At 47.0% G+C, this 25161-nt stretch overlaps 8 protein-coding genes across 8 annotated transcripts; 4 read left to right on the top strand and 4 right to left on the bottom strand.

Annotated features, from left to right (window-relative positions):
* Positions 1-1233: 1233 nt before the first annotated feature.
* On the bottom strand, positions 1234-4069 carry GGS22DRAFT_175298 (glycosyltransferase family 31 protein). Its single transcript, XM_047963237.1, has 2 exons — positions 3993-4069; positions 1234-3909 (listed from the first exon to the last, which is right to left on the bottom strand). Exon 2 carries the CDS (start codon positions 3427-3429, stop codon positions 1777-1779), a length of 1653 nt encoding a protein of 550 aa, XP_047814138.1. The 5' UTR covers positions 3430-3909; positions 3993-4069; the 3' UTR covers positions 1234-1776.
* Positions 4070-6363: 2294 nt separating this feature from the next.
* On the bottom strand, positions 6364-9787 carry GGS22DRAFT_175300 (TrkH-domain-containing protein). Its single transcript, XM_047963238.1, has 5 exons — positions 9694-9787; positions 7909-9617; positions 7757-7832; positions 6963-7587; positions 6364-6809 (listed from the first exon to the last, which is right to left on the bottom strand). Exons 2-5 carry the CDS (start codon positions 9353-9355, stop codon positions 6594-6596), a joined length of 2364 nt encoding a protein of 787 aa, XP_047814139.1. The 5' UTR covers positions 9356-9617; positions 9694-9787; the 3' UTR covers positions 6364-6593.
* A 717-nt stretch (positions 9788-10504) lies between these two features.
* GGS22DRAFT_175307 (cytochrome P450) lies at positions 10505-13095 on the top strand. The gene is made up of 4 exons (XM_047963239.1): positions 10505-11225; positions 11295-11422; positions 11476-12699; positions 12761-13095. Exons 1-4 carry the CDS (start codon positions 11067-11069, stop codon positions 12969-12971), a joined length of 1722 nt encoding a protein of 573 aa, XP_047814140.1. The 5' UTR covers positions 10505-11066; the 3' UTR covers positions 12972-13095.
* A 525-nt stretch (positions 13096-13620) lies between these two features.
* Positions 13621-15361, top strand: GGS22DRAFT_86185 (glycoside hydrolase family 61 protein). Its single transcript, XM_047968288.1, has 4 exons — positions 13621-14212; positions 14275-14738; positions 14795-14878; positions 14955-15361. Exons 1-4 carry the CDS (start codon positions 14164-14166, stop codon positions 15039-15041), a joined length of 684 nt encoding a protein of 227 aa, XP_047814141.1. The 5' UTR covers positions 13621-14163; the 3' UTR covers positions 15042-15361.
* A 1-nt stretch (position 15362) lies between these two features.
* Positions 15363-17532, bottom strand: GGS22DRAFT_86159 (caspase domain-containing protein). The gene is made up of 5 exons (XM_047968287.1): positions 16604-17532; positions 16177-16535; positions 16063-16115; positions 15836-16005; positions 15363-15785 (listed from the first exon to the last, which is right to left on the bottom strand). The coding sequence occupies exons 1-5, from the start codon at positions 17409-17411 to the stop codon at positions 15760-15762; spliced, it is 1416 nt and encodes a 471-aa protein (XP_047814142.1). The 5' UTR covers positions 17412-17532; the 3' UTR covers positions 15363-15759.
* Positions 17533-17892: 360 nt separating this feature from the next.
* Positions 17893-19766, top strand: GGS22DRAFT_86189 (uncharacterized protein). The gene is made up of 3 exons (XM_047968289.1): positions 17893-18446; positions 18533-19210; positions 19301-19766. The coding sequence occupies exons 1-3, from the start codon at positions 18356-18358 to the stop codon at positions 19570-19572; spliced, it is 1041 nt and encodes a 346-aa protein (XP_047814143.1). The 5' UTR covers positions 17893-18355; the 3' UTR covers positions 19573-19766.
* On the bottom strand, positions 19767-22071 carry GGS22DRAFT_86190 (FAD/NAD(P)-binding domain-containing protein). Its single transcript, XM_047968290.1, has one exon. It carries the CDS (start codon positions 21890-21892, stop codon positions 19961-19963), a length of 1932 nt encoding a protein of 643 aa, XP_047814144.1. The 5' UTR covers positions 21893-22071; the 3' UTR covers positions 19767-19960.
* A 1207-nt stretch (positions 22072-23278) lies between these two features.
* Positions 23279-24843, top strand: GGS22DRAFT_175316 (uncharacterized protein). The gene is made up of 2 exons (XM_047963240.1): positions 23279-24466; positions 24519-24843. Exons 1-2 carry the CDS (start codon positions 23803-23805, stop codon positions 24692-24694), a joined length of 840 nt encoding a protein of 279 aa, XP_047814145.1. The 5' UTR covers positions 23279-23802; the 3' UTR covers positions 24695-24843.
* The last annotated feature ends 318 nt before the right edge of the window (positions 24844-25161 follow it).

Raw genomic sequence — 25161 nt, forward strand, 5'->3', positions numbered from 1 at the left:
CGTTTTAATCCCCAAAACTTCTTTTTTTCTTCGGTGGCAACAATAGGTTTATGTAATATTATTGAATATGACATTGTTTTCAAGACATAAAGAACTCGTTCGTCGTCCTCTGGGATTCACTGTGATATTCGACACTGAACACAAAGCCATTGTTACAGGTAAGGTATTTCAGCGCGTATAAACCTAATAAAATTACTTTCACAAACATGGATGTCACGTACCTAGATAGATAGTTGCAGACACAAGAAATAGGGGTATATTAACGGTATCGTTGAAGTAGTACCTATCTAATTTACAAGGTACCGGTAAGAGGTAGGTACCTACCTATCTCAACCCCTTAAGGCTGGTGTGCGGCGAAGGTCGTATCCGTCCAATAGGAGTAATCGGATTAGGCCAGAATTTCCAAAATAGGAGAAACAATAATAGGCTAATGTGGATGGCCGCCTTCATTTGTGCCCTTTCTCGACTTCGTACTCTCTATGTAAGCCTGGTGGAGCTTTTCATTTAGTTCCCTTAGACGAGAACTATACCTACATTGGGAGTTATGGATGAAGTTCGTCTGTTTTTGTCTCTGTTCTAAGTACAGCAGCCATGAACGATGTACTGTTATCCCTTCCGCTAATAGCGCGAACTGGTGTGCTAGGTACTCGTTCCAAGCTAACCACTGGTTATCCGGGGTGTAGAATGTGGTACCAAGCTGATATCGCAACTCCTCGAGTCGCACCGCTAGGCCACTCGTCCAATCGGCGATCATGGTCAGCTGCTGTAGTGGGTTGATTTCGAAGTTTGCTCCTCCATCAAAGTCACCTGGATATTGGTATGGGTATGGTGGTGGATAGGGTTGGAAGTGATCGTATGGAAACGCCATCATGGTTTGTTCTCTCACCTGAGACCGTGGATAATATGGTAAGTGGGATATGGTGAACGAATCTGTTGGTTTCCGTCCCTATTGAAATAATATAAATCGAAGAATCAACGCCAAATGTCTTACTATAACGAGGGCGATTGAATGAGAATTTTGATGACAGGATCCAGTCACTAGGTATCGTCAACAATTAGAACAGAAGTTGGTGTGATAATTAGAACATGAAAAGCCCTAAGTACAGTACCTACGTAGCAGTTTAGGAGTAGGCTCGGCATCGTCTGGGATTTAGAGATCTCCTTTATGAATGAAGGATTCTATTAACAATCGTGTCGTTCTTTGACCAGCATGCAGAAACGTAACGACGTCTCGTTCCTTGTGCTGCAACAGCAAAACAAGCCCTTTGAACTACCTAGGTAATGTGCAACAACAGTCTTTCCGTGGCAAGGATTTCTCATCCAAAATCAATCCCTCACTAAGGGATCTAGACATACATTAGTTGATTTAATATTTGATTGGGAGATAACCCGAGTTGGCGGGAGCTTCCCAGAAAGGATAGACAATATTATGACACCTGGGAGAACAGCCACTTGTTCAAAAATATTATAGGAATATTCTGGCCACCGTACTGCATCTATACTGACGTATATGCTGGTAGATGGGATAACGAGTCAAGTAATAGCACGTCACGAATGATGGAAATGAAGAAATGTGATCAATAATAGGGGTGGAGAGAAGCCGGAGGTATGCTCATCATGAAGAAAATATCTGGGTATAAGACAAGGTCCCGATCCAACTCCAACACCGTTCGCGAAAAGTGCTTATGCAATGTCACCGTTTCCAATCGGTGCCCTTTTCAAAACCGAAGCAATGCGCTTCATCCCGTTACTCCCAGATCCAAAAACGCCTATGACCTAATGCTTTTGCCATACCAGCTCGACCACCTGGTCGTATTCGCCCGCGGAAGAATCGCCTGTTCGAACATATAATTGCTTCAAATCTCCGTTATCTGCAAATTCCGCGTCTCTGAGTTTATAGCTCTTCTTCTGATCTGCAGAGTAGGGTGCTCTGAGAGGACCAAGCGAAAAATCGAAATCATTACTATCCGCGTGGCCCCACGTACCCTCCATCAATTGTAGGTTGACCGACTCTACCCCATCTTTGTACGTGGCAATAGAAAATCCGTTCGAGAAGACCGTATCCGTACCAAAGCGCCAACGCTGCAAGAAGCAATCCCCGCAAAACTTGGCAGCTTTAGCCATTTTCTCGACTGGTTCTCTGTACCAACTCTTCCAGTGATGAAGGGTCAGTGGTCTTAATCCCGCTTCGAAAAAACCACTGACGTCAGCTGTGATGTCCTGTTGATACAGACCCGGGAGGATAGTGAGCTTCGCTTTTGAGTTGGCGTATACACAATCGCGAAGAATGGTGTCCCCTTCTCTACCGATCGCTTCATCGATGCATTTGAACGCCTGGGTCCCTAATTTATTGGCGAGTGGCGCTGACAAAAATGCGCCGGCACCGCCGAAAGCCATAAAACCGAAGCCTCGCACGGCCTGAAAGTCCTCCGAAAGGGCGCCAACGTAGGCATCAACATTATGGTTTAGCGTGGCAAGACCATCCGAGAGTGGCTTCAAAGTCGGGAAGAAGGTATCATCGTCGAGGAGTCCATACCACTGGGTGTCAGGGTTGCTGTTCTCAAGCATGTTGACTAGAACGGCGAAGTGGTTTTGAGAGGTTGTGAACCTGTCGTTGATGGGCTTCACTAAAGTGGCGTTAATTCCAGCAACATCGAAATCATGTTGTAATAATTTCATCTGCTTATGTGACTTCTCTTTCGCGTCGATGACGACAGCGACAAGGTTTGCGCCGGTGCCGGATATCCAATGCGTAAAGGGGCCAATCGAGTCCTTCAAGCGATCATAGTTGGTGGCTACGCCGAATATAAGATGAGAAAAGTCCTCTTTAGGATGGGGCCGCGGGACATGAAGTTTAATCGGCATAGATTGGGGGAGACTAACATCTCCACAATCGTACAAGTCAACTTCTACTTCGTCCCTTATGAGCGGCTCGGTAACGTTCGCGACATCGTCCCTATCGACACTATTGGAAAATATTGGTTGTATATAGCGCCGGATGTAGCGCACACGTTCCGTCAATTCTAACTCGACGCTGGAGCGAACTAAAAACTCCAGTTCTCCGCGACAGTGTTTAGGATCAGGCAACGGTAACAGGTGCTCTGCGGGCTGACTTCCAGCATTGGTACTTCCGCCGGTCTTAATTGGCGGTCTTTGATCTGATCCCCCGTCTTCAATGGCTGGTTTCAAAGGAGAGACAGGTGAGCCTGGGTCCAAAGTGTTGACGGTTGCGGCCTCTGTTCCAACGCGATGGCCTGAATCTTGCTGCTTTTCTATGGCCACCGCATCCTGAACCGGAACGATTCTTGAATCTGCTGTTGGGTAGGATGGCGGAACACGGTGGTAGAGGTGGAGAGTAGTGTAAGTGACGAGGAACAGAAGCACGGCGCTGGCGAGGACAAAGACACGAGGCACCTTGGACGGAAACATGGGGAAGCCCTTCGATTGTTTCTTCTTTTACCGTAAGGACAGCATAGCTAAGTAAATGGATTGGAAGGAAGAGAAGCTATCGTTTCTCGAGGTTTGAAAGAGTACCCAGATAGGTAGACGAAGATGTTGGATGCAAGGATCGAAGCTGAAGGCGAGCGAAATGAGATCGCACAAGAAGAGAAACACGGAGAGGGGAAAGGAAATATGTGCGTAGGACAGACCAAAAAAACAATAAAGAATCCGATCAGGTAGAACTTGTGGATGTTTTAGTTTTTTTTGGGGGGGAGAGGAACGAAAAAATGTGAGTAAAAAGATAAATAATTAAAAGAAAAAAGATAAAACGAAACGAAACGACGATCTTAGATCGGATATACACCTACCTACCTGCCATCATTCCTTCCTTTGAATACCTACAGCGCCACTACCTTCTAGGTAAGGTACGCAAAATACGTAAGGGTCAAGGGGGGTACGTGGGGGCTTCTAATTGCGTGTGTATCTATGTAAGTATTTTGTACATGATATAAACTACCTACTAGGTGGTAGGTAGGTAAAAACGTACGTACATAAATGATGTTTTTCTTTCTAATCTGTCGAGTCTGATGGTGAGCGTCGTTGGACAATCTTTAACAAGAAAGAAAAGGATGACGTACTTTTCCTACCGGATGTACATAGTATATCCGAAAGCAGCTGGATTTTCTCATGGCTCACGGGTCCGACCCGTATTTCGAGCCGTCTAGCGCCCAATGCATCCAATAGATGGTCGGAAAAGACGCCCATGCGTCCCGGCGTTGTGCATGAGTCTGGACAAACGTGGTACAGAAGCTTGAGCCGTCCGACCCGATCCACCACCTTGGTGGATCACGGATGTCTCCATTATATGATACCTAGGTACATACATACACTGATACAATACATGTAGGTATTAGGTACTATTCATGGTTGAGGCTGTGGTGTCTACCTATGTAAGTTTGGCCAGCGGACGGGTAGATCTTAAAGTATATTGTACCTACATAGGTACATAAACCTACGAATAACGTTAAACCTGGAAACGGTCAATCTTGTCTTACTTGGGTACTAGGCTGCTAGGTACTATCTAGCCTAAGATTTTTCAATGTTTGATTTTGATTCTTTTACCCGACATCCTACCAATCTGGGTTGATCGACAGCTATGTGCAGGGAAGAGCTGTATCACTGGACGACAAGAATGCTCTAAGCTGACAGTTAGCATGTTCTATGCGATAATTTTCCCTATCATAAATTCACTAAAAGGAGAATAGGATGGATATACGAATCACTTTTTAAGACGCGTCATCCGAACGTGTAATCCGTCTACAAGGCTAGCCTGGATGGGATAAAATTCTCTAAATATTTACCTACCAAGGTGCTTAAAGTATCATATATGAATCAGATAAGATCGTAGGATATTTCGTACATAATGTAATAGCGCTTCGAAGTAAAACGACGGCGCAATGGAACACGAATCGTCGTATGTTCTAGGTATTCTTACTTACTACATTTCTACTAGGTGCTAGGTAAGTACTTACCTAGTAGGTCAACGGTAGAACGGTTGAATGCGAGGATCGGTCAACCCGAAATGATTTACATCAACATAGAAAGAAAGAGCCTTGAGGCGCTTCAAAACTCAAACAAGCTGATCGAAAGCATTGTTCATTACCTACCTAGTACCTACCTATTCTAGCAGATTGATCAGTTGTGAGGGTTTTTAAGATTCTATTCCACGTACAAGACCAATTGCTGTACGAAACCTTGCCTAGAGTAGCCCTGGCTGCCTGGCTACCTTAGCGCGGAACGAACTAGCATTAGCGACTCCTCGCCCTGTTCGCCTAGGTAAGGAGCACCGCCACTGTTCCTGTATGCCTGGTATGCCCCCTAAATAAATATTTAATGTTAAGAAACGATTGCTTTTCTTACGATCTTCAATGCATTACATGACCATTAGTGGTGTACCATTATCAAGATATATAATGTTCTTTGGACGAATTATTCAATTTCTCCACATTACCGAGACCTTTTTTTTTTCCCGGAATGATCCTTATTTCGGATCATTCTTATAGGATCTTGCTCGACATATTTCCGTCACAATGTTAAACGCACGGAGTTGAAAGAAGGCCGCGATCGCTGGCGAAGCTATATTCTAAGTTCGGGTCTTCGGCATGTGGCTAAGAAAGCAGATTTTTGATACTTGTTAGGTAGTCACCAAACGCAAACAAGTAGCTACCTACCTACCTACCTACCTAGACGACTGAAGAAATAATGATGTTCTCGGACTCCGTATGCCAGATGATCCAATACGATTCGGAATATTATTGAAGTCGGTCACTGAAGTTGAGGCTGGAATCCCTATTGACAGGTACCTAGTCATAATTGATAGATTTTTGAACGGTGTGTGCTAAATCGTAGGTGCTCTGTACAAATCCTAAACGCCGTGCATTGCTTGGCATCGGATATTCTGCCGTCTCGCGTCCTGGGCACGGCTAAGACGGCTCTCATTCAACCAGTGATATGAGCATGAGATCATCATGAGTCGGTCTAAGAGGTCAACTATCATGTTAATACACATAGCACCGATAATTCTACGTCTGTGGGTGTAATTACACGCTTCGCGCGTTGCCGAGATCTGAAATTTCTCTCCTCCCACCTTTTTTTCGCTTCCGCGCCATTTTAGATATTCAATAAGAGTAATGTACGCCCTAAGGTTATAGGTTATAGTGTAGATCACCGTATGCAAAGTGAAGACTTTTGCTGGTATCTGGTGTCTATCCTCTTTGAGATTTATGAATAAGAGCGTAGGCCGTATGCCTACCTACCTAGTAGGTAGCCTATAATAAGCAAGTACTACCTAGGTAGGTAGGTAGGTAGGTAGGGAGCGATAGCACTGATATATTTAGGTAGTTGGCACCAATCCCACTAGGTGTCTGCCCTAGACACTTGTTCTCTCCGCGAATACGACGAGGAAAAGTTCGTCTGAGGTAAATTAGGAAATATTCGACTAGGTAAGAAATCTAGGTAATTCTGTTGGTATCTTTAAGAAGAGTCAATAAATGGAACTTTTTTAAGTATCGTGTGATACGTGTTAGATCTAATAAGATCTATAGAGCACCCGTCGGTGATGCTGATAATATTTTTCGCAGTGGCGTTAGAAGTTAACGTGAAAAGGCCGACATGCTCCGGATCTCAGCGTCTTCCTCTTCATCCTCAGCAAGCCGATGCCCCGGCAGCCGAACGGCTCGATCTAGCGCGACAGGCAAGCCCCTGTGCCGGCCACGCAGCATCACTAGAATCATGACTATTTTACTCCCGGTGTAAAAGCCTCCGCTGAGACTATAGCTCTGGTTAGGTAGGCCGATGCTAATACCGATCTATTGTGAAGACGTTGTCAGCCCTTTTTGAACTCGTTTTTAGAATGTACCAAGTATCTTCCCAGATGTGGCGACGAAGGTGTGATTTTGTTTTACTTACTGTTGTAATGTTAGCCTCTGATTGATATGATTCACATGTTGTTTGAAAAATACTAGGCACATACCTGTCGTGTAACCTGCTACAATCTCGAAAAGAAATGTCCAAACATTAAACGTCAACGGGTCAGCAATTGAGTGTTTTGTTTCGATGACAGCGATGAGGAACAGCATTAGTGCGATCCACCACACGTCGTGGCTAAGCTGGCCGCGCACTTGTTGCGAGACGAGACTCGGAGGGCCGGTCGTTGGCGGGTGAGAGTGGAGGGAGTGGACAGAGATACGCGCGAAGTCGACGGTCTGGGCTCGGCGAATCCCTAACTTGGGCGGCGGCGCCGATGCTGACGCGGGGGCGGGAGCATTGATACCGACGCCTTGGAAGGATGACATACGCTGCTGAATTTGGCGGCCAACAAATGCCGTGCCGCGTCGGCCAACTACGTAGAGCTTCTTAATGGACGCGGTGGATGGCGCTCGCGAGACCGAGTCCCAGTTCTTGTTGGTCGTAGGCGGTGGAATCTCGCTTTGATCTTGAAGACCAATATCGTCAGCGTCGACGAGACTGATACTTGCGGAGTGAAGTTGTTCCTCTGATGCGTGGTCGCCTTCGTATATCCCTAATGATCGTTCCTCGTAGACATTGGAGTTTCGGATAGTGATAATATGAGGGTAAGCCGCTGTACTGGTGTATTAAAGTAGGTATGGGTTAGCATTCTAGAAGTTTGTGTCTAGATGTTGTCTCTCTAGCTTGGCAACTACGATATGAAATCGATCCACTCACTGCCATAACGTTAGCTACGTACTATGGCAAAGAAATATCGGCATTAGAATAGTATATACATACCTAGTACACGACTAGCCAAAGTACCTGGATGTCGAAATAAACGGCCGATGGCGATACTATAGCATAACCCCCTGAAGGGATCGCTGTTGGAAAGGAGCAGTCCATTAGCTAGAAATTCTGTCGGAATTGCTTGTGTGTTGCTGTCAAAGGAGCTCTTACAAAATCCTTGGAAGAGGGCATCGAAAATTCGCTGGCCGAGGGGGATAGCCTCAAACGTCGGATTCCCAATACTAAGGATTAGAATTAATATCCAGTCCACTATCACAAAGCCCCCGAACGTGAGCCCGAATATCCAAGTGTCCTTGGCAGGGAACAAATTGGTGTATACGCGACGAGGGAATTTTAGGATGAAATCAAACCCCTCTTTCCAAACGCCGTACTCTTTTCCTTTTGTGAAGAGATTTAATAGAGATGCCATGGACCATATTATAAATCGCATGAAGACGGGGAAAGCCGCCGGACCGGCCAGCGATAGCAGTGTAACAATAGTAAGTAGGAAATACGAGGACTGGAAAGGTATGAACCCTGCATCCAACAACGTGAAGCCGGCATTGTTATATGCGGAGATAGCGAGGAAGATGCCAGCCCACCATGGATTCTGAGCATTGACGGCAGCTACATCGTTTTTGTAGACCGACATCCAGGCACCAAGCGCGATGGCACCGAAGAACTGACAGAGCAAGAAGTAGGCGATGACGAACCAGGATAGGAATTTGAGGGCACGATACTCGACACCCCCGAGGTATTCTCGTTCGTCTTCAGATAAATTGAAGAATTGGCCATTCCTCCCGATATTACGCTTTTGTTCCTTGAGGAAGGTTTGTACGTTGAATCCCTCGGATATCGTTCTTGATTCCGCTGTTTGAGATCTTCGTCTAGTCGCTCCAGTTTGATGAGATTGAGTTTGGTAAATCGAGTGACCGGTTGCCTCTGCTGGTTGTCCCTCCAAAGGCTTATCTTCTTGGACAGGTTCAAGGAAGCCAATGTGTTGGCCCCTTATACCCCCCGCTTGAACTTCCGAAACAGATACCTCGTCAGAACGCTTTCGCGCGTGCAAAGTCGAAGAATTTGCCTGGTTGAAAGGTCGCGGTTTGCTCTGCGCCCGTCCTCTTCCGAAAGACGACATTACCTGTAGCCCGAACATAGTACCCGTCATCCCAACCACGGCGCCGGTTCCCGACATCTTCTTCTTCCTCCTTTCTCGCTCCATCTCCACGATATCCTCGAAGCGCTTCTCGAAGATGTGCTGTCGATACGCGATGGTGGCGTAGGAAACCAAAACCTGACTACCGATCATCATCAATAGGCACAGTATGACCTGCTGGAAAGTTGTCAACTGGCTGAGATTGACGGTGTTGAGGCCAGTCGCAGTAAGCGCCGACACGACCATGAACATGCTATCCCACCAGCCAACGCTGTAGGCTGGGACCGAAGAGCCCCAGAAGATGAGCGTGGCGATTACGGAGACGACGATAAAGTATGCATAGTGCAGGGTGATGTAGTTGACAGGCGGTAGATACGGCCTAATGGCGCGCCCGATAGCACTGAGTGTATCATATGTCCTAGGATGCTGCGTAGGTAAATCCTTCCATCGCGGAATCCCCATGGTAGGGTGCACTCGATGTCAAAAGACGCCAAAGTTTTCGGTCCCGCCGCGATAACTCACAAGAGTATTAAGATAACTATGGGAAATTTAAATGAACGACAGTAAAATTTTTCTCTCATCCGGGACCTTATGTATGTTGCCTCTCGATTTCAAGTCCTAGGGAGCACGGCCTATGTGCTGCCCAAAACACAGAAACATCCCGTTTGTTCCGTTTCTGAACTGGCATCTTACAATTGAACCCACTGTGCCAGCCCTGCCAGACCTGGAGGGATTAATTGCTTATCAGAATTGCGAGATCAACAAAAAAAAGTAGGCTATCTCCTTAATTGGCAACTTACGAGGTAGCAGGTTTCAAGGTTCCAAGGTTGCGGCGGGTACATACAATACCATTAAGGAGATAACACGTCTCATACAGGCATACTAGGTAGGTACAGAAATCGGGAATTGGAAACAGGGACCAGTTAAATATCATAACTGCCTACCTACCTAGGTACAATACATAAATATTTATTCAAACTGTTGCCTAGGTAAGTAGGTACCTAATAATAACTTTGGAAAATGATTAACCGATTAAGATTTTTTGGCGTAGGCTGTTGCACCAACCGGTACTTCGTACCAACAATCTAAATATTGACACTCGCAGATCTACAAAGTATGCGAGAGGTTATCAATTCATACAATTATTGTTAATATTTTAAATGTTTAAACGCTTTGGTATGTTTATTATTTGGTATAAGGTGGGTAAAGAAGATCGAAGAAGATCAGGTAGGAACCTTGAAGCTTGATATAATCAAGCTTCTACTAGCGGCAGGCCAACCTTTGTCAAGCGGTTGTGTTGTACCTAAGTACCTCTCAAATTGTGGGACCGTTCTCTTCTCTTAAATAGGTACCTAAGGTACCTATTAGGTAGGTAGGTACAATACCTAGGTATATATGTACATACCTTAGGTACATATACCTATTGAAAAGCATTGCCTAAACCATCCAACACCGTACCTAGTACCTACCGACAACGCGATATCAACACCCGTGACGATACCTAGTATTTCGAACTTACTTAACATTAAACTGTACCTAGTACCTACCTAGTATCAAGTCTTCTAGGTAGGTAGGTAGGTACCTAGTATGTTCCACAACTAAAACAGAATTATGCAGTTTGGCGTCAGTCATCAGCAGAGGGGAGTACTTGCTACCCAGCTTCTTTCATACATAATGCTTTTCTATAAGAGCATCGTCACTAGATCCTATCCAAACAACGCTTTCGGCTTCCGCAAAGAATATCTCCCACCACGCGGGCAACCGAGCAACTGGGAATATGTCACACTGGCACATGCCCAGATTCCGGGGTTAGGTCTGGGGAAGTGAATAAAGTGGGTAAGTGAAGGCTTAAAAGAGTTTGAATCATGACCAGATGAGGAGTATCGCAGTCGTCTACCCCACGTTCCTCCCCGGCAGATTACCATTGTCCAATTGCGTCTCGACAGGATAAATGCCGAATTGAGGGACCCGAGATATGTAATGGCTAGCTGTCTATTTGATTGACAAGCAGCATAACAAGTCTCCCCTCTCCAGACGAGCCTCAGGGTCGGAGTGGATATAACCACCAACTCCTTCGCCTTGCCTACTACCTAAGTCGAAGCCTACACGACTCTTCGTGTGTGCTTCTAGACTTCCTAGGGGCGTCCGGTTACTCGTTGTCGTTATCATTATCATGTTGTTCGATCAACTCTTGGCTGGCCTTAGGCCTAGTAACAGGGGGGAATTATTCAGCCATATTTCCGTGTGGCACCTGATCACGTCGATTCTATTAATCGGTGGGATTACTCTGGTAATCGATTATTCCTATATGCTATACATGCGTTCCAAACTTGTAAGTGGTAAACCCTTTCGGTCCAAATAGACATAGAATCCATTGAGGACTAAGATAGATCGATGACAGCCCCCTGGCCCCTTTCCCTGGCCTGTCGTTGGCAACACGTTTATGCTTCCGGACAGTAAGCCATGGATCTGGTTCGAGGAGCTGTCGAAGAAACATGACGCGTCTCTAATTACGATATGGGTCGGACGGTGATACAGCCCCGCCACCCTTGATGAGATTCGACAGCTGACCGTTTGTCTAGGAACCCAACTATCTGGATCAATGATGCGTGGGCCGCATCGGAACTTTTTGAGAAACGTGCGGGCATATACTCTTCGCGACCACGGATGCTCGTATTTGCAGAGCTAGGTGCTGGCCAGGACAATTTGTTAAATATGTATACGACAAGTCCCGAGCAGCGCGACCGGTGGCGCGTTCACCGTAAACTTATACACCACGGCGTTGGCGTGCAATCTGTCCGCAGGTATCGGGAGTTCCAGAACAACGAGAGCCGAGTTGTCGCGTACGATCTGCTCAAGGGCCCTAATGATTACGTTAAGCATTTTGAGCGGTATGCCACAAGCGTCGTTTCAATTATAGCCTTTGGGCGGCGCGTTGAGAGTTGGGACGATCCTATCATCACTGAGGTCATCGCCATGATGCACCTGGCTGCCGACCTGAATGTCCCTGGCAAAACGTTCCCAATGCTTATGGAGACGTTCCCTTGGCTTGCCAAGTTCCCCAACGAGATTGCCCCCTGGAAGTATGGTCTGGGCAAGAAACGTGCTTTCCATTTCTTCTATGCCCTTGCGGACGAGGCGGCCAAGAAGGAGGGCCACAAGGACTCATTCGTGAATCATCTTTTCTCCGAAAGCCCCAAATATAACCTCAAGGAAGCCGAGATTTCATCTTTGACTGGAAACTTGTTTGGAGCCGGATCCGACACTAGCAGTAGTACTTTGATTACATTCATTCTAGCTTGCTGCGCATTTCCGGAGGCACTGGAGCCAGCATGGGAAGAACTTGATCGCGTGGTCGGCCCATATCGGAGTCCGAGCTGGGAAGATGAAGATAAATTACCTTACATCAAGGCGTTTGTTAAGGAAGTGCTGCGATGGCGTTCTGTAGCTATCATTGGAGGGCAGCCACACGCGCCGACACAGGATGACTACTATAAGGGTTGGCTAATTCCTAAGGGTGCTTGGATCCAAGGAAATGTTTGGGCGATTCATCACAACGACCGTGAATTCCCCGACCCCGATCGATTTAACCCACACCGATTCCTCCCCGGTCATCCAGACAGTCGACCGTTCCCGGGAGAAAGGGGCTACATGACCTTCGGGTGGGGCCGGAGGGTCTGTTCGGGACAAGCGCTAGCTGAGCAAGGGACTTGGATCACGGTAGCTAGGATACTGTGGGGCTTTAATATCCAGAAGAAGAAGCGTGCAGACGGCAGCACAGTTGAACTTGATATCTTTAATTACACGTGAGTTGAACTCTTGCTAGAAGAATAGCGATCCGAAGCATGAAGAATAACATAAATATAGGAACGGTCTCAACATGAGGCCTCAGCCATTCGAGTGCAGCATTACGCCACGCAGCGAAGACATCCGGCAGACAATAGAACGGGAGGGTAAACAGGGGCTTACGGAGTTGGAGCAGTATCGCGGAGAATCTAAATATCGAATGTCGACGTTTTATTCTAGAAATAACTTGGCAATGGACTTGTATGGGGGGGATGAGAAAGGATCACAATGATGACTATACGAAGTACTGCCGCTTTAATTGAAATATTAGGAGGCTGGGAGTCAGTGGCTGCATATTTACACCCTGACCCCCACACGCATGTAGGCAACCTACTTCTAACAAAGCAATTATGACATATTCTGTACTTGTACTTCGTAGAGCCCCAGATCTCACATGGTCGTAGTAGTCAGATCTCGATTTTGTATGGTACACCTAGTAGGCCCTAGGTACCTATATTAGTACATCTCGTGGCCTAAGTTCCGCTGAAAGTTGGTAATTGGGTAACTTTCCTACTTGGTATGCGGTTAACCGCGAACCAAAGTCAACCTAAATGTTGCAGATATTAGCACATGATAATTGCATCCACGCCTGGGTCAACCACCTCCCTCATTCGCTCCTCGCGTTGATCTCCCGTCATTTCCTAAACAGGAATAGGAGAGGCTTCGCTCAACTACCTACTTGTGGTATGATCGGCATGACACACCCCGTTTACCAATTCCAGTGTGAATATTAGGTACTAGGTAGGCACCTGGATAAGTACATGGGTACCGCAAAGATCAACATAAGAAAGTATCGTTAACTACCTACCTGCCTGCCTAGATAAAGGTAATGTTATATAGACCGATGAAAACACTTTTAATTAGGTACCTACCCAATAAAGAGGAAATGATAGATGGAATTAATTGGCAAAGAATTTAGAAGTAAAACACCTACCTAGGTACCTACTTAAAGGTTTCTCTAATTTTGGTTCGGAACGATGTCTGCTATGCGCAATCTACTTGGTGCATATTCATTGCAACCTCGGACGGTATATTGCCATCGGTTAGCTAAGAGACGAAGTATAGAGCATGGGACGTCAAGATCGATTCATAATGTATAGTTAGGTAGGTATTAGTTTTCGATCTTATTGGAAAGAGCTAGAATGAGAACAGGCGTCGTCGTACTCGTTATTCTAACATCGCCCTTTCGCCCGGTGGGTGATTTGTCGGTGTCTAGATGAGTCTCGAAACTTCACTCCCGTGAAGCGCAACCTATAGCTACCCTGGCCCGTGGGCGATGTATCATTAGACGTGCCTAGACGGAGCGACAGACTCCAACAAGACAGAAGTACGTCTATAAAAACAATGCCTATTCCGTCTGTAGGAAGATATTCCTAGGTAGAGTAAACTTCCGCTTCAAGACATATTCTCTTATCTCTGCTGCGATGAGGACTCTTGCGATAGTGGCCCTCCTGGGTGTGACACATGCTCACTGTAAGCCTAATTGACATCTCCCCTCTTGTCTATATCAACCATGGACACTAACAATAGTCAAGACACCTTTCCAGGGTTGGTGTATAACGGCGTCACAGAGGCAGACTGGGCATACGTCAGGAAAACTACCAACTTTCAGTCTCACGGCCCCGTAACAAATGTCCAAGACTCGCAGATCCGATGCTATGAGATAGAACCAGGGTCAAACGGCGCGAAGACGATGGCAGTGAAGGCAGGTGACGCCGTTGGGTTCCGCGTCGACGGCGCCATCCAGCACCCGGGCCCCTTGGCCTTCTATATGGCGAAAGCTCCCGCGGGGCAAACTGCCGAGTCTTTCAGCGGCGACGGCGCGTCGTGGTTCAAGATCTACGAGGACGGCCCCACGTTCGGGGAAGAGATTACCTGGCCGTCAGCAGGGCTCAAGGAGGTATCTGTGAAGATCCCAACGTGTCTTGCGGAAGGCTATTACCTGCTGCGCGTAGAACACATTGCGCTGCACAGCGCGGGAAGTTCTGGTGGTGCACAAGTACGATTGACCCTAAAATGCATCCACAAAGAATTTGGTTGTTAACAAGGACGTAGTTCTACCAAGCCTGTGCTCAATTACACGTTTCGGGCGGAGGATCTAAGACGTTTTCCGGCGTATCGCTACCGGGTGCTTATAAGGTAAACCTGTCTAAATACCTACCTACCTAGGACCTAGGTATCCATCACTTCAGGAACGGGTTCTAATGTTTCTTAGGCTTCTGACCCAGGTATTCTATTCCAACTGTACTGGCCAACACCAACAAGTTATACCAACCCTGGTCCTGCTGTGGTTAAGTGTTAATCAAACCAGCCACTATCGTGAATGGAGCCGAAGGAGGGCGATGTCGAATATTTTCTGTAAATACTTGGGGAAATGGTAACATGGCATGCATTGAGAAAGTACCTACCTTACTGTGCTTATTACGCACCTAGCTCCTTTCACTCATGTCACGAAAATTTTGAAGTGGAATGACTGTACCATTTCCCCGGCTTTTAAAGTATGCACTACTTGGTCACTGTAGTTGAAAGTGCTACCTATGATTAGTAGACTATCTCGTTGAGTACCTTAACTAGTACCTACTAGTAGCAGGTATCTTAGTGTCCGAGGTGGCATCATCATCATGGATATGAGATATTCGTGATCGGGTGCGGAATAAACCCCTGCATGCAACAGAGACATTGACATTATTCTACCATATCAATACCTTTTATCCAAGGTAGAAACTCTCTTTTTAGAAGATTGCCTTCTGCTTGTATGATTCCAAATGACTAACCATGCATACCTCATCGAAATGCCTTGGTGATATTGTACGCAGTCACCAATAAAATCGCACGGAAGAATGTAATAGTTTCGCAATAATTCGCAATGCTGCGGAATTATTGAATTGACCCACAGCTCCTCATAATATTTCATAACATTCAACCTCATTGACATGATTCCTTTTCAAATCCGCATTACTATTTGCTAGTAATAGCCAACTATCTGGATACCGGACTCAATATTTTGACATTATCCTAATTCACATTACGAAGAGGAGGTTCGTGTCTACAAATATTAGTACCTGCACGTTTCTTTTCACAATACGAATGACTCACCAAGAGGATGACTACAAGACAACTGCGGTTTCTGCGAATACTTGGTCTCTAGTACGTCGCGAATGCTGTTGAGAAGTTCGACATAGCTCTGCTTTGGATTTTGCTTGATCGCCGTGATAAAAGCCCAGGACATCGCTCCGGTTGCCTGGGATGCAATTGTTGCGTCCGCACTGTGGATCTGTTAATACTTCTAGGCTGTAACTATTTTTCTTTGATAAACTACTTACGATGTTTGATCGTCCTTACTACCGGACCACATAATGACATCTGCAGGTGAGGTCTTGAAGATTTTGGATCAGTATTTATAGGACAAGTAGGTGGTTCGGATATAGTGAACTGACCTTGGTTTGAACGGTCTTCTTGTATCCATCGTCTCCCCTATACGCGGTTTTAGCGAAGTTGAAGATGGCGCTGGCTGCCCCGGCCGCATCGCCCGAGGCGTAAGAGGAGAATGCCTTAAGGAGCCCCTGTCCAGCTTCAGCCGCAAGGTTAGGTTCTTTCAAGACACCCTTGGTCGAGTAGATGTAAGGCAAGTCCAAAACTGAGCCGGAATGGCACGAATCAAAGATGGCCGTCAGCCTCACTCCTGCCTGAAGAGGTTTGATGACGATCTCATGAAGGTAATCGTCGACAATGTGACCGGCCCTTTCGTAGTCGACAGGGTAGATAACCTCGTCGTAACCATCTTCTTCATCGCCATCTGAATTGATGTGTAAGCAAATTATTCGTACCTAGCCGTACATTTACAAAGAACTTGGAATTAATTACCTTCATCTTTAGTCTGTCCGCCATGACCTGAGTAGTGGAGGAACAAGGCGTCGTTAGGCCGAGCGTTAGAAACAAGCCATTGCATGGCTCGAAGGATGTTGGCCTTATTAGGAATCAAGATAGGATCTTGCTGATCATCAGTCAAGATAATCATATCTTCTCTCTTGTATCCGTAGCGCTCCATGAGAAACTGGGAGACGTTCTTGGTGTCATTGATACAACCACGTAGTTCGCCCTTTTGACCAAAATAATTAATGCCAATCAACAATGCCTTGCGTTTTCCGGTACAATTGGAATACTGGAAAGTGTATCCCTCGGGGGCTCCGTGACCGAACTGCTGTGGAGCCGTTGGCGGAGGGGGGCCGTCTCGGCGATGATCTCCGTAGCCCTGCTGACCGGAGTATTGGGGGTAACCATAAGGATCTAGTCCGGGCGGCGGAGGTCCCGAGGGCGGTGGATGGCGGCCAGGATATTGATGCTGTGGGGGGCCTCCCTGGGAATACTGATGTGCCGGGGGTTGTCCATACTGTCCCGGTGGTGGTTGTTGAGATGGATAGGGCTGGTTTTGATATTGCCCTGGTGGCGGTCCTTGAGGGGGATATTGACCTGGAGGTGGGCCACCGGGATACTGCTGGGGCGGATATTGTTGTTGATATTGACCTTGTCCTTGACTATACCCTTGAGATGGTGGAGGCGATGACCATGACTGCTGAGGAGGTTGCTGATATCCACCACTATATCTTTCCTCGTAGCCTTGATGACCTTGATGACCTTGTTGGCCTTGTTGGTTATAACCCCAGCCCGACATTTTCTGGGTAGCGAATTCAATATAGTAAAGAAAAGATGATAAATGAATGTCCAAGTCTTTTCCGACTAGTCCGAGATGCAGTTCTTTGATAGTTTAACAATTGATATGACAAGATGATCCGTTAAGGTTTACGTGTGTCGAAGGAATATTTGCGGCTGAGAAATGGTAAGCTAGGTACCTCTAAAAAGAAAGAGCCTTAATAACCAGGTCTAGGTGTCTCTAGGTGTTAACCTGGAATTGATTTAGGGCTGTAGGTAGCACGAAGGAGGAAACTTCAGGGAAGGGGGTTCTTGGCGTAGGATCAAGCGAGGGGTTGGAGGGGCAGGAAGGGAAGGAGGGGCAGAAATAGAGGAGGCCGCCAAGTCATTAGTGGGCATTTATGCTGCCGTGTAACCGAGTTGGCTTTCTACCTAGGTAGGTACTCTGTACTGTGTGTTTGTTCTTTTGGCTAGATCTCACATCCCAGAAGTGACAAGAACAACACAAAATGAATTGCCAATTGTGCAAGCGTCACATACTAGGTAGACTAAGCTGAATATTAAGTACTTAGGTACCTAATAAATATTGAAGTATTTGATTTTCCCTCATTGACGTTTCATGCCATCTTAACTTCTCACTACCTGGCATATCGCATTGGAGGTGGCATTGTGCAGAGCAGACCGGCGCGGGTTTCAGCAGGATTCCGACCCAATTCTCCCCATCGCAGCCGCTGAATCACACTGTCAGCCTGCAGACTATCAGCCTTGGCAGTCCATTTATTGACCTCTCTCAGATATATTGTCTAGCGAACTGCGGCGAAGGGAATCTGGGTGGTTGCCATATCTGAACTCCATCTCATAATATCTCTCACTGTATCAAGTACCTTATCCTGTTGTCTATTATATTCCAATATATGCTTGGGAAAGACCAAAGTATTAATTTAAGAGGAGCTTGATCTAATCACCATGTCTTTTTTTAACAAGCTAACAAGTAAGCTGGATGGCTTAGACCTCGGCTCCGAGAAGCCGAGGGAGAGAGAAGGTCCTGGATACCCAGGTTAGTCAACATTGTCTCACCTTGACTCCGCCGTCGTCTATCTTTTCTTCTTTTCAAAAGTGAAGTAAAGCTAAATATTCTATTAGGCCAACATAGCTACCCGCCTCCATCTCAACAATACGGCAGCAACTACAACCAACAGCCATACCCGCCATATGGCGATAGACCTCCTCAATCTGCATCTCCAGGCAATTATCAAGCTCCGTATCCATCTCAGGGTTCTTATAACAGCCCGCCACCGCAGGGCTCTTATAACACTCCTCCACCACAGAGCTATCAAAGTAGCCCTGCTCCCCTAAGCTCCGGGCCAACTTACTCTCCACCGCCCGATAAGCCGCCGATTCCATCAGGATGGGTACCCCAATACGATCAGCAGTACCAACGATGGTATTACTACGAGCAAGCTACCGGCCGCTCACAGTGGGAAGCACCCGGATATCACGCCGGCGGTCATTCCGGTGAAGATCGAGGGCATGGTGAACCCAGTTACTCATCTCACGCCTCCCCCCCTGCTGGCTATGGATATTCCTCCAATGAAGTACATGGATACGGTTCTCATGGTGGTCACGGAGAACAGGGCAATCATGGATATAAAAACGACGATCTCGCGTATGGCCATTATTCAGGTGAAAACCGTGGCGAATACGAAAGCGAGGAAAAGAAGAAGAAGAAGAAGAAAGGTGGCCATGGCGGTCTCTTGCTAGGCGCTGCCGGCGGTCTTGCAGTTGGTGCTCTCGGTGGTGCATTGATCGCCAATGCTCTTGGTGAGTTCTATTTCGTTTTAACAACCTTGAAATTCCTACATGGTCCAATATACATTTTCATCAATGCTTGTACTAATAATATATTCGCAGACGATTCTTCCGACGAAGAAAAACATCATGCACCGGCTCCCGTATACGCAGCCCCTGCGCCTGTCTATTCCGAGCCAGTGTACGAGCCAGCGTACAACGCAGACGGAGAATATGTCGATGCCAGTGACCGCGAGTCTGTACGCTCTGCTCGTGAGAACTACGAGGAGGCTCTTGCTAAAGCACAGGATTCTGATGCTAGTAGTAGTGATTTTGAAGAGCTCGAGGAAGCCCGGGAGGAGTATGAAGAAGAGTATGAGGAAGCGTACGACTAAGGAACGTATGAATATGAATCGCACGGATGTACCGGATGCGAAGAGGAGTCACGGAGCGCATGGACATACCGAACAGGAATATGTGCAGTATGAATCTTAAATCCAGATACTGCGAAGACGTCTTATGCGAACATGAAGTTTACGACGATGGCGCGTATGACCGAAGCATGCATTACCCAGGATAGAATTCTAAGCCTTTGTAATTCTCTAGTAGATATGGAAATACGTGGGCATAACTTCTAAGATAAACTAGGTAATGTATTTATGATTTATAACGGGCGCTAGGTTCCTTAAATAGGTATCTACCTAGTAGGTACAAGCACCTACTAAGGTAGGTATATGGGCAACACCCGCGAACCTATAAACCTGAAGTATTTGGACTAATTCGCTACGAGATAGTAACCTCTATCCCGGACAATTTATCTCCCTCACGCCAGGTATCCAACTCCTTCAAGAACCTTACTATTCCACCACTATACGGGGATGCACGTGCCCGCTTTACCATTTCTTCCGGCGAGGCATTTGGGTCCATTATATGTCCTTCGTTGTTGATATAACTGGGGGTGCATATCGCCATCGTCGCGAACCTCCCCGCCCCCTGAACGATCCTCTGGCTCCACGCCTCCTGCGCTGCCTCCTCGACCTCAATCATCAATCCGCCCTTAGTCAATCCGCCTACCCGCTTGTGCGCCGTTGCCACTACGTACGCGATGTGCCGACACTGGGTGTCCAGCGTGAAGGCGTGGTTTGCGCCCACCCCCGTCTGAGAGGGCGAGAGCCAGAACAGGTTCGGGAAGCCGTGGCTCGCGTACCCGTGTAGCGTCGCGGTACCCGTGCTTGCCCAGCTCTCGGGAATAGTCTTGCCCCCCCGCCCGAAAAGCTTGATGTCCGCGCGCGCGGCCGCATTCTCGAGGACTGCGGGTGACTGGTAGCCCGTGCTTAGCACGAGGATGTCGAGTGGGTATTCCTGGCCGTTGGCAACGATGCTGTGCGCCGTTGCGCCGTCGACGCCCCTACCGTCTGTGTCGATGAGGTGCACGTGCGGCTCGTTGAAAGTCTGCAGGTACGTGTCGCTGAACGTGTTTCGTTTGCACCACGCCGGGTACCACGGGGTTAGTTTCTTGGCTGTCTCCTCGTCCTTGACGATCGTGGCGATCCGCGCTCGTAGCCGCGCGCTATTTTCCGCGTCCCGCGCCATGAAGTAGCCGATCACTTCTGGTATCTTTTCCGGCGCCACTAGCGCGAACTTCTCGTCGCCGACTAAGGCCGAATACGCAGGTTGCTTAGACCACTCGTCATTTACTAAATCCGGAGTGCCTGGAGATGCGCTGCCGGATATGTGAGACGCAAAGTTTTTATTGCGTTCCAATTCCCAGCCAGGCTGAGCGGTAACCTTCTTCCACTCTTCCGGATCTGTGGCTCTCTGGTTACGGGCGTAGACGCCGCTGGGCGTGCGCTGGAACACGTAGACTTCTTTCGCATGTTTGGCTAGGTATGGCACTACTTGAATTGCAGTTGCGCCGGTACCGATAATGCCTACTCGCTTGCCCTCTAGCTTTGACAAGACCGGGACGGTATCTTCCGATGAGCCTCCGGTGATGGCGTAGTTCCACAGCGATGTGTGGAAGAGGTCGCCCTTGAAACCATCGATCCCGGCACCGGGGAGCCTTGGGATTTGTGGCCTAGTTAACAACCCAGCTGTTAAAAGCACGAATTCCGCCTTCACTGTCAATGAGACATTTTCCGCGCCTGTCGGTCCTCGCTGGGTGGTGAGATCGACTTTCCAAAGACGGGCACCATCATCCCACTCTACTTTGTCTGCTTTCGTCCTAAGAAGAATCTTGTCCTTGAGATCCCACCGCTTTACTATATCGTTAAGATAGTGCCGAATCTCAACCCCGGGAATATACTTGTGAGAAGGCATATATCCCATCTCCTCCAATAGAGGTAGGTAAATGTAAGATTCGATATCGCAATGTAAACCAGGATACCTATTCCAGTACCACGTACCCCCAATCCCGCCAGCCGTGTCGATGATTCGAATCTGATCTGCTGTGAACCCGGCCTGGATAAGCCGAACCGCGCTTACCAGCCCACCCATCCCCGCGCCAATGATGAGGAACTTTGGGCAATCCCCAGACTTAATGGGAGAGGGAAGTGCATCGAGAGAAGCATGATCTGCCCAGATGTCGTCGACTAAGTGTCGTAAATGATTGGAGTCGCTTTGCGACAGCACCTGGTATTGGGCTGTGCCATCAGGGCGAAGACGCTTCTGCGCTTCAGCTGTGTATTTCTCCTGAATGCGTGAGAATTCCTCCATTATGTAGTGCGACTTTCTAGTTACTCAGCGACTTTTTCGTCCGCCGACGCCAAGCAATCTCTCTTTAGAAAGTGAGGTGCTAAGTTGAAATACTATCGTACCAGAATTGGAAAGAGTGTAGAGAAACTTACTCAAATTCTCCTTCTTTATTGATATTTCCTTGAAAATTACCTACTCCCTTACCTACGTACCTAGGTAAGCTCCCTAGTATTTATAAAGTACCTACCTACCTAGTCGGTAGGTGCGTACATACACACAGGCATACTCGCTTATTAGACCCTTGGCATGATCCAGCCATAGGTCAGTTACTAGATTGGTAGGGTTTCGTATTCGTTTTCCGCTTGTAAAACAATAGCTTACAGCAATATGCATATTAAATGTTACCTACCAACCAACCTACATATGTAGGTGAATCGATCTTCCGACGTCGTGGTTCGACGATGTGCGATCACAATCTTACCTTGGTATACAGTATACAATCCCAATCCAAGCATTTTCGAAGATTCGGTAGCTGTGCCGAAGAGCGTGGTGCGAAGAAATACAAATTGTTCAGACTATATGAGAGAAAAAAGATGAAAGAGGAAGACTGGTCGATAGCTGCCTACCTAGGTACCTACTAGGTACCTAACCTAGTAGGTAGATAGGTACCTAGGCTAAGTTGCCCCGCAACATATAAGTGGCATATTGAATGTTTTGCAGGTAGATATCAGTCCTACTCCTGAATCCCACATAGGTACCTAGGTACCTTGGTAGGTATCTTCTAATGAGGTTATGATACCAACTCGACAAGTTATTATTCCCTCCACAAGAGGGGGGACCGCATTGGGAATGAACGGCAAATAGTGTTATGGGACGAGTGTTTGCTATAGCCTGAGAGTCCCATGTGGTCTTACTAGGCCTAATTTCTATCGGAACGTAAGATCAGACGGACCTTCTACTAGTATCAGACGGACCTCCACACAACCATACCTAATCGAGGAAAGTCGCGCCAGTACATACTTCGAGTACAGCTACTCATATAAAACAAAGTACTTTTTAGACCTGTTGCCGTTGAAGTAATATTTACTTTCGTCGATATTATACTTATACGGTATACATATATCGATCAAGCCCTGTTGCGCCTATATAAGGGCAAGAATATGAAAGAGGAGACATGATCGATAGTTAGCTTCAATAAAGGTTCGAAGTTAAAGCGTGGTAATTATTTATAAGTTATAATATCAAGGTAAAGCTACCTACTTACTTGGGTAGGTAGTGCCGCTTGTTACTGGCGACGACGTTGGTCTCGATATATTTGATACTACGCTTGCTGGCTTTGCTGCTTCCCTTCTGAAGCTCTCTAACTTCTCCATTTAACCCCCCCCCCCCCCCCCCCCCAGAAAAGATTTCAAGAGTGATAGCGAGGTTCGCGATGGTGAAGGGCTTCGATGATAGAACGTCTAAAATATACATAGATTTATATGAGAAGTTGTACTCTAAAGTATGTACTCAAACGACTAACTTGAGTAAGCATAGTTGAGTGGAGGTCCGTCTGATACTAGTAGAAGGTCCGTCTGATCTTACGAACCGATTTCTATAAGTATTACTCAATAGTCATGCAAAATCGTTTCAAAGAATATGCTTATGGTTGAGAGTCGCATGTAGGAGCCAATGCAAAGATGGATGCCACAAATGTACCTGGCTTCGATGACCTGCCTGAAGTCCAAGATATGCCCCAAGGATGCGCATGGGGGATATTCGGTAAGGAAGATCTCCTAGGTACTCTAAACCTCCTCACGCCGTCAGTCGTGAAAACCGCCTGTAGCGAAGCACGAGATGGCAAGTCGATCTCCTTGAAGTAAGTTGAGACCATTCTGCCACCTCATATTATTGATATAGACTCACGCGAACTCAGCTGGCCGCTCAATGCCATGACAATTCAGCTACCAGGAAGAATAGCCCCTGTTCACAAACAAATAACCCTACGTGAAGCAGGAGTATCAGAGGGGATAGGGTGGGACGATGAGATCCATTTCAACACGCAATTTAGCAGCCAATGGGACAGCTTGGTTCATTGGCAACACCAACCATCTGGGCTGGCCTATAATGGCATTTCTGTCAACAAAGAAGCACTCTCTGTGACCAACACAATAAAGAATACGATGCCTACCTTAGATCATTGGCATGCCAGGGGAGCACTAGTTGCAAGAGGTGTGCTCATCGACTTCAAAGAATGGGATGAACAGCGCGCAAAATCCGAGGGAAAAACAGGAGAAGAGGCAGTCTTCCATCCCCTTGATGGCCATCGCATCACTGTTCAAGAGATTGAGACCGTCGCCAAAGATCAAAGGGTGGAGTTTCACCAAGGCGACGTCTTAATCATTCGCACGGGGTTAACTGAAATCCTACAGGCTCCGCGACCGGAGGACTTGGAAAAGTTGCAAAGTGCGAAGATTGCAGGAATGCACGGTACTCTCGAGTCAGCTAAGTGGCTTTGGAATAAACATTTCGCCGCTGTGGCTGGCGACAGTTGGGGATTCGAAGCGCTGATGCCGCTGAAGGAGGATGGGACTCAAGGTGGCCCGAATGATTTGTGTAAGTTCCAACAGCACATGGCGATTAGGACACCTGCTCATAAGATCTGTAGATCTTCACCCCTGGTTGCTTTCGATGTTCGGCATGCCGATTGGCGAGTTGTGGGATCTTAAGGCGCTCTCGGAACATTGCAAAGCCTCGGGTCGATACAGTTTCATGCTCACTTCGGCACCCTTGAATATACCTGGGTTGATTGGATCTCCGCCGAATGCATTGGCCATCTTCTAGGTCGAGAATAGTACGCTATACGCCGCCGAAAACCATATTAGTATCCCGTCAGAGGGCTGGCGAGAGAATGGATAATATGGAGGTGAGGATTTATGGATGATGAAATTGGAAAGTTTGAGAATGAGCAATTGAAAATACCTAGTATCCACGGTAAATTGTAAGATGATGGATTACATAACCCATCTCATCGGATGAGTAATCTTAGATAATATACCTGATATCAGAATATTACTAATGATTAGTTGCTTACTAACCATTAATAGCTGGGATAAAACGAGTTCGACCCACCCGGCCTCTTGCTCTCAATGCTGACATTCACACGCGAAAAAGATACCTACTACCAACCTACGACCACACTAATTTGATTTTCCATTGGCCGTTTCGTAAATTATCCATTTTACGATTAATCCATATCCTCTTGAGCAAGCTGATTCCATCGTCTTTGCAGCAGCACTGTATGTCTTCTT

Source organism: Annulohypoxylon maeteangense (genome assembly GCF_022496945.1).
Source record: "Annulohypoxylon maeteangense strain CBS 123835 unplaced genomic scaffold GGS22scaffold_28, whole genome shotgun sequence".
Taxonomy (NCBI): domain Eukaryota; kingdom Fungi; phylum Ascomycota; class Sordariomycetes; order Xylariales; family Hypoxylaceae; genus Annulohypoxylon; species Annulohypoxylon maeteangense.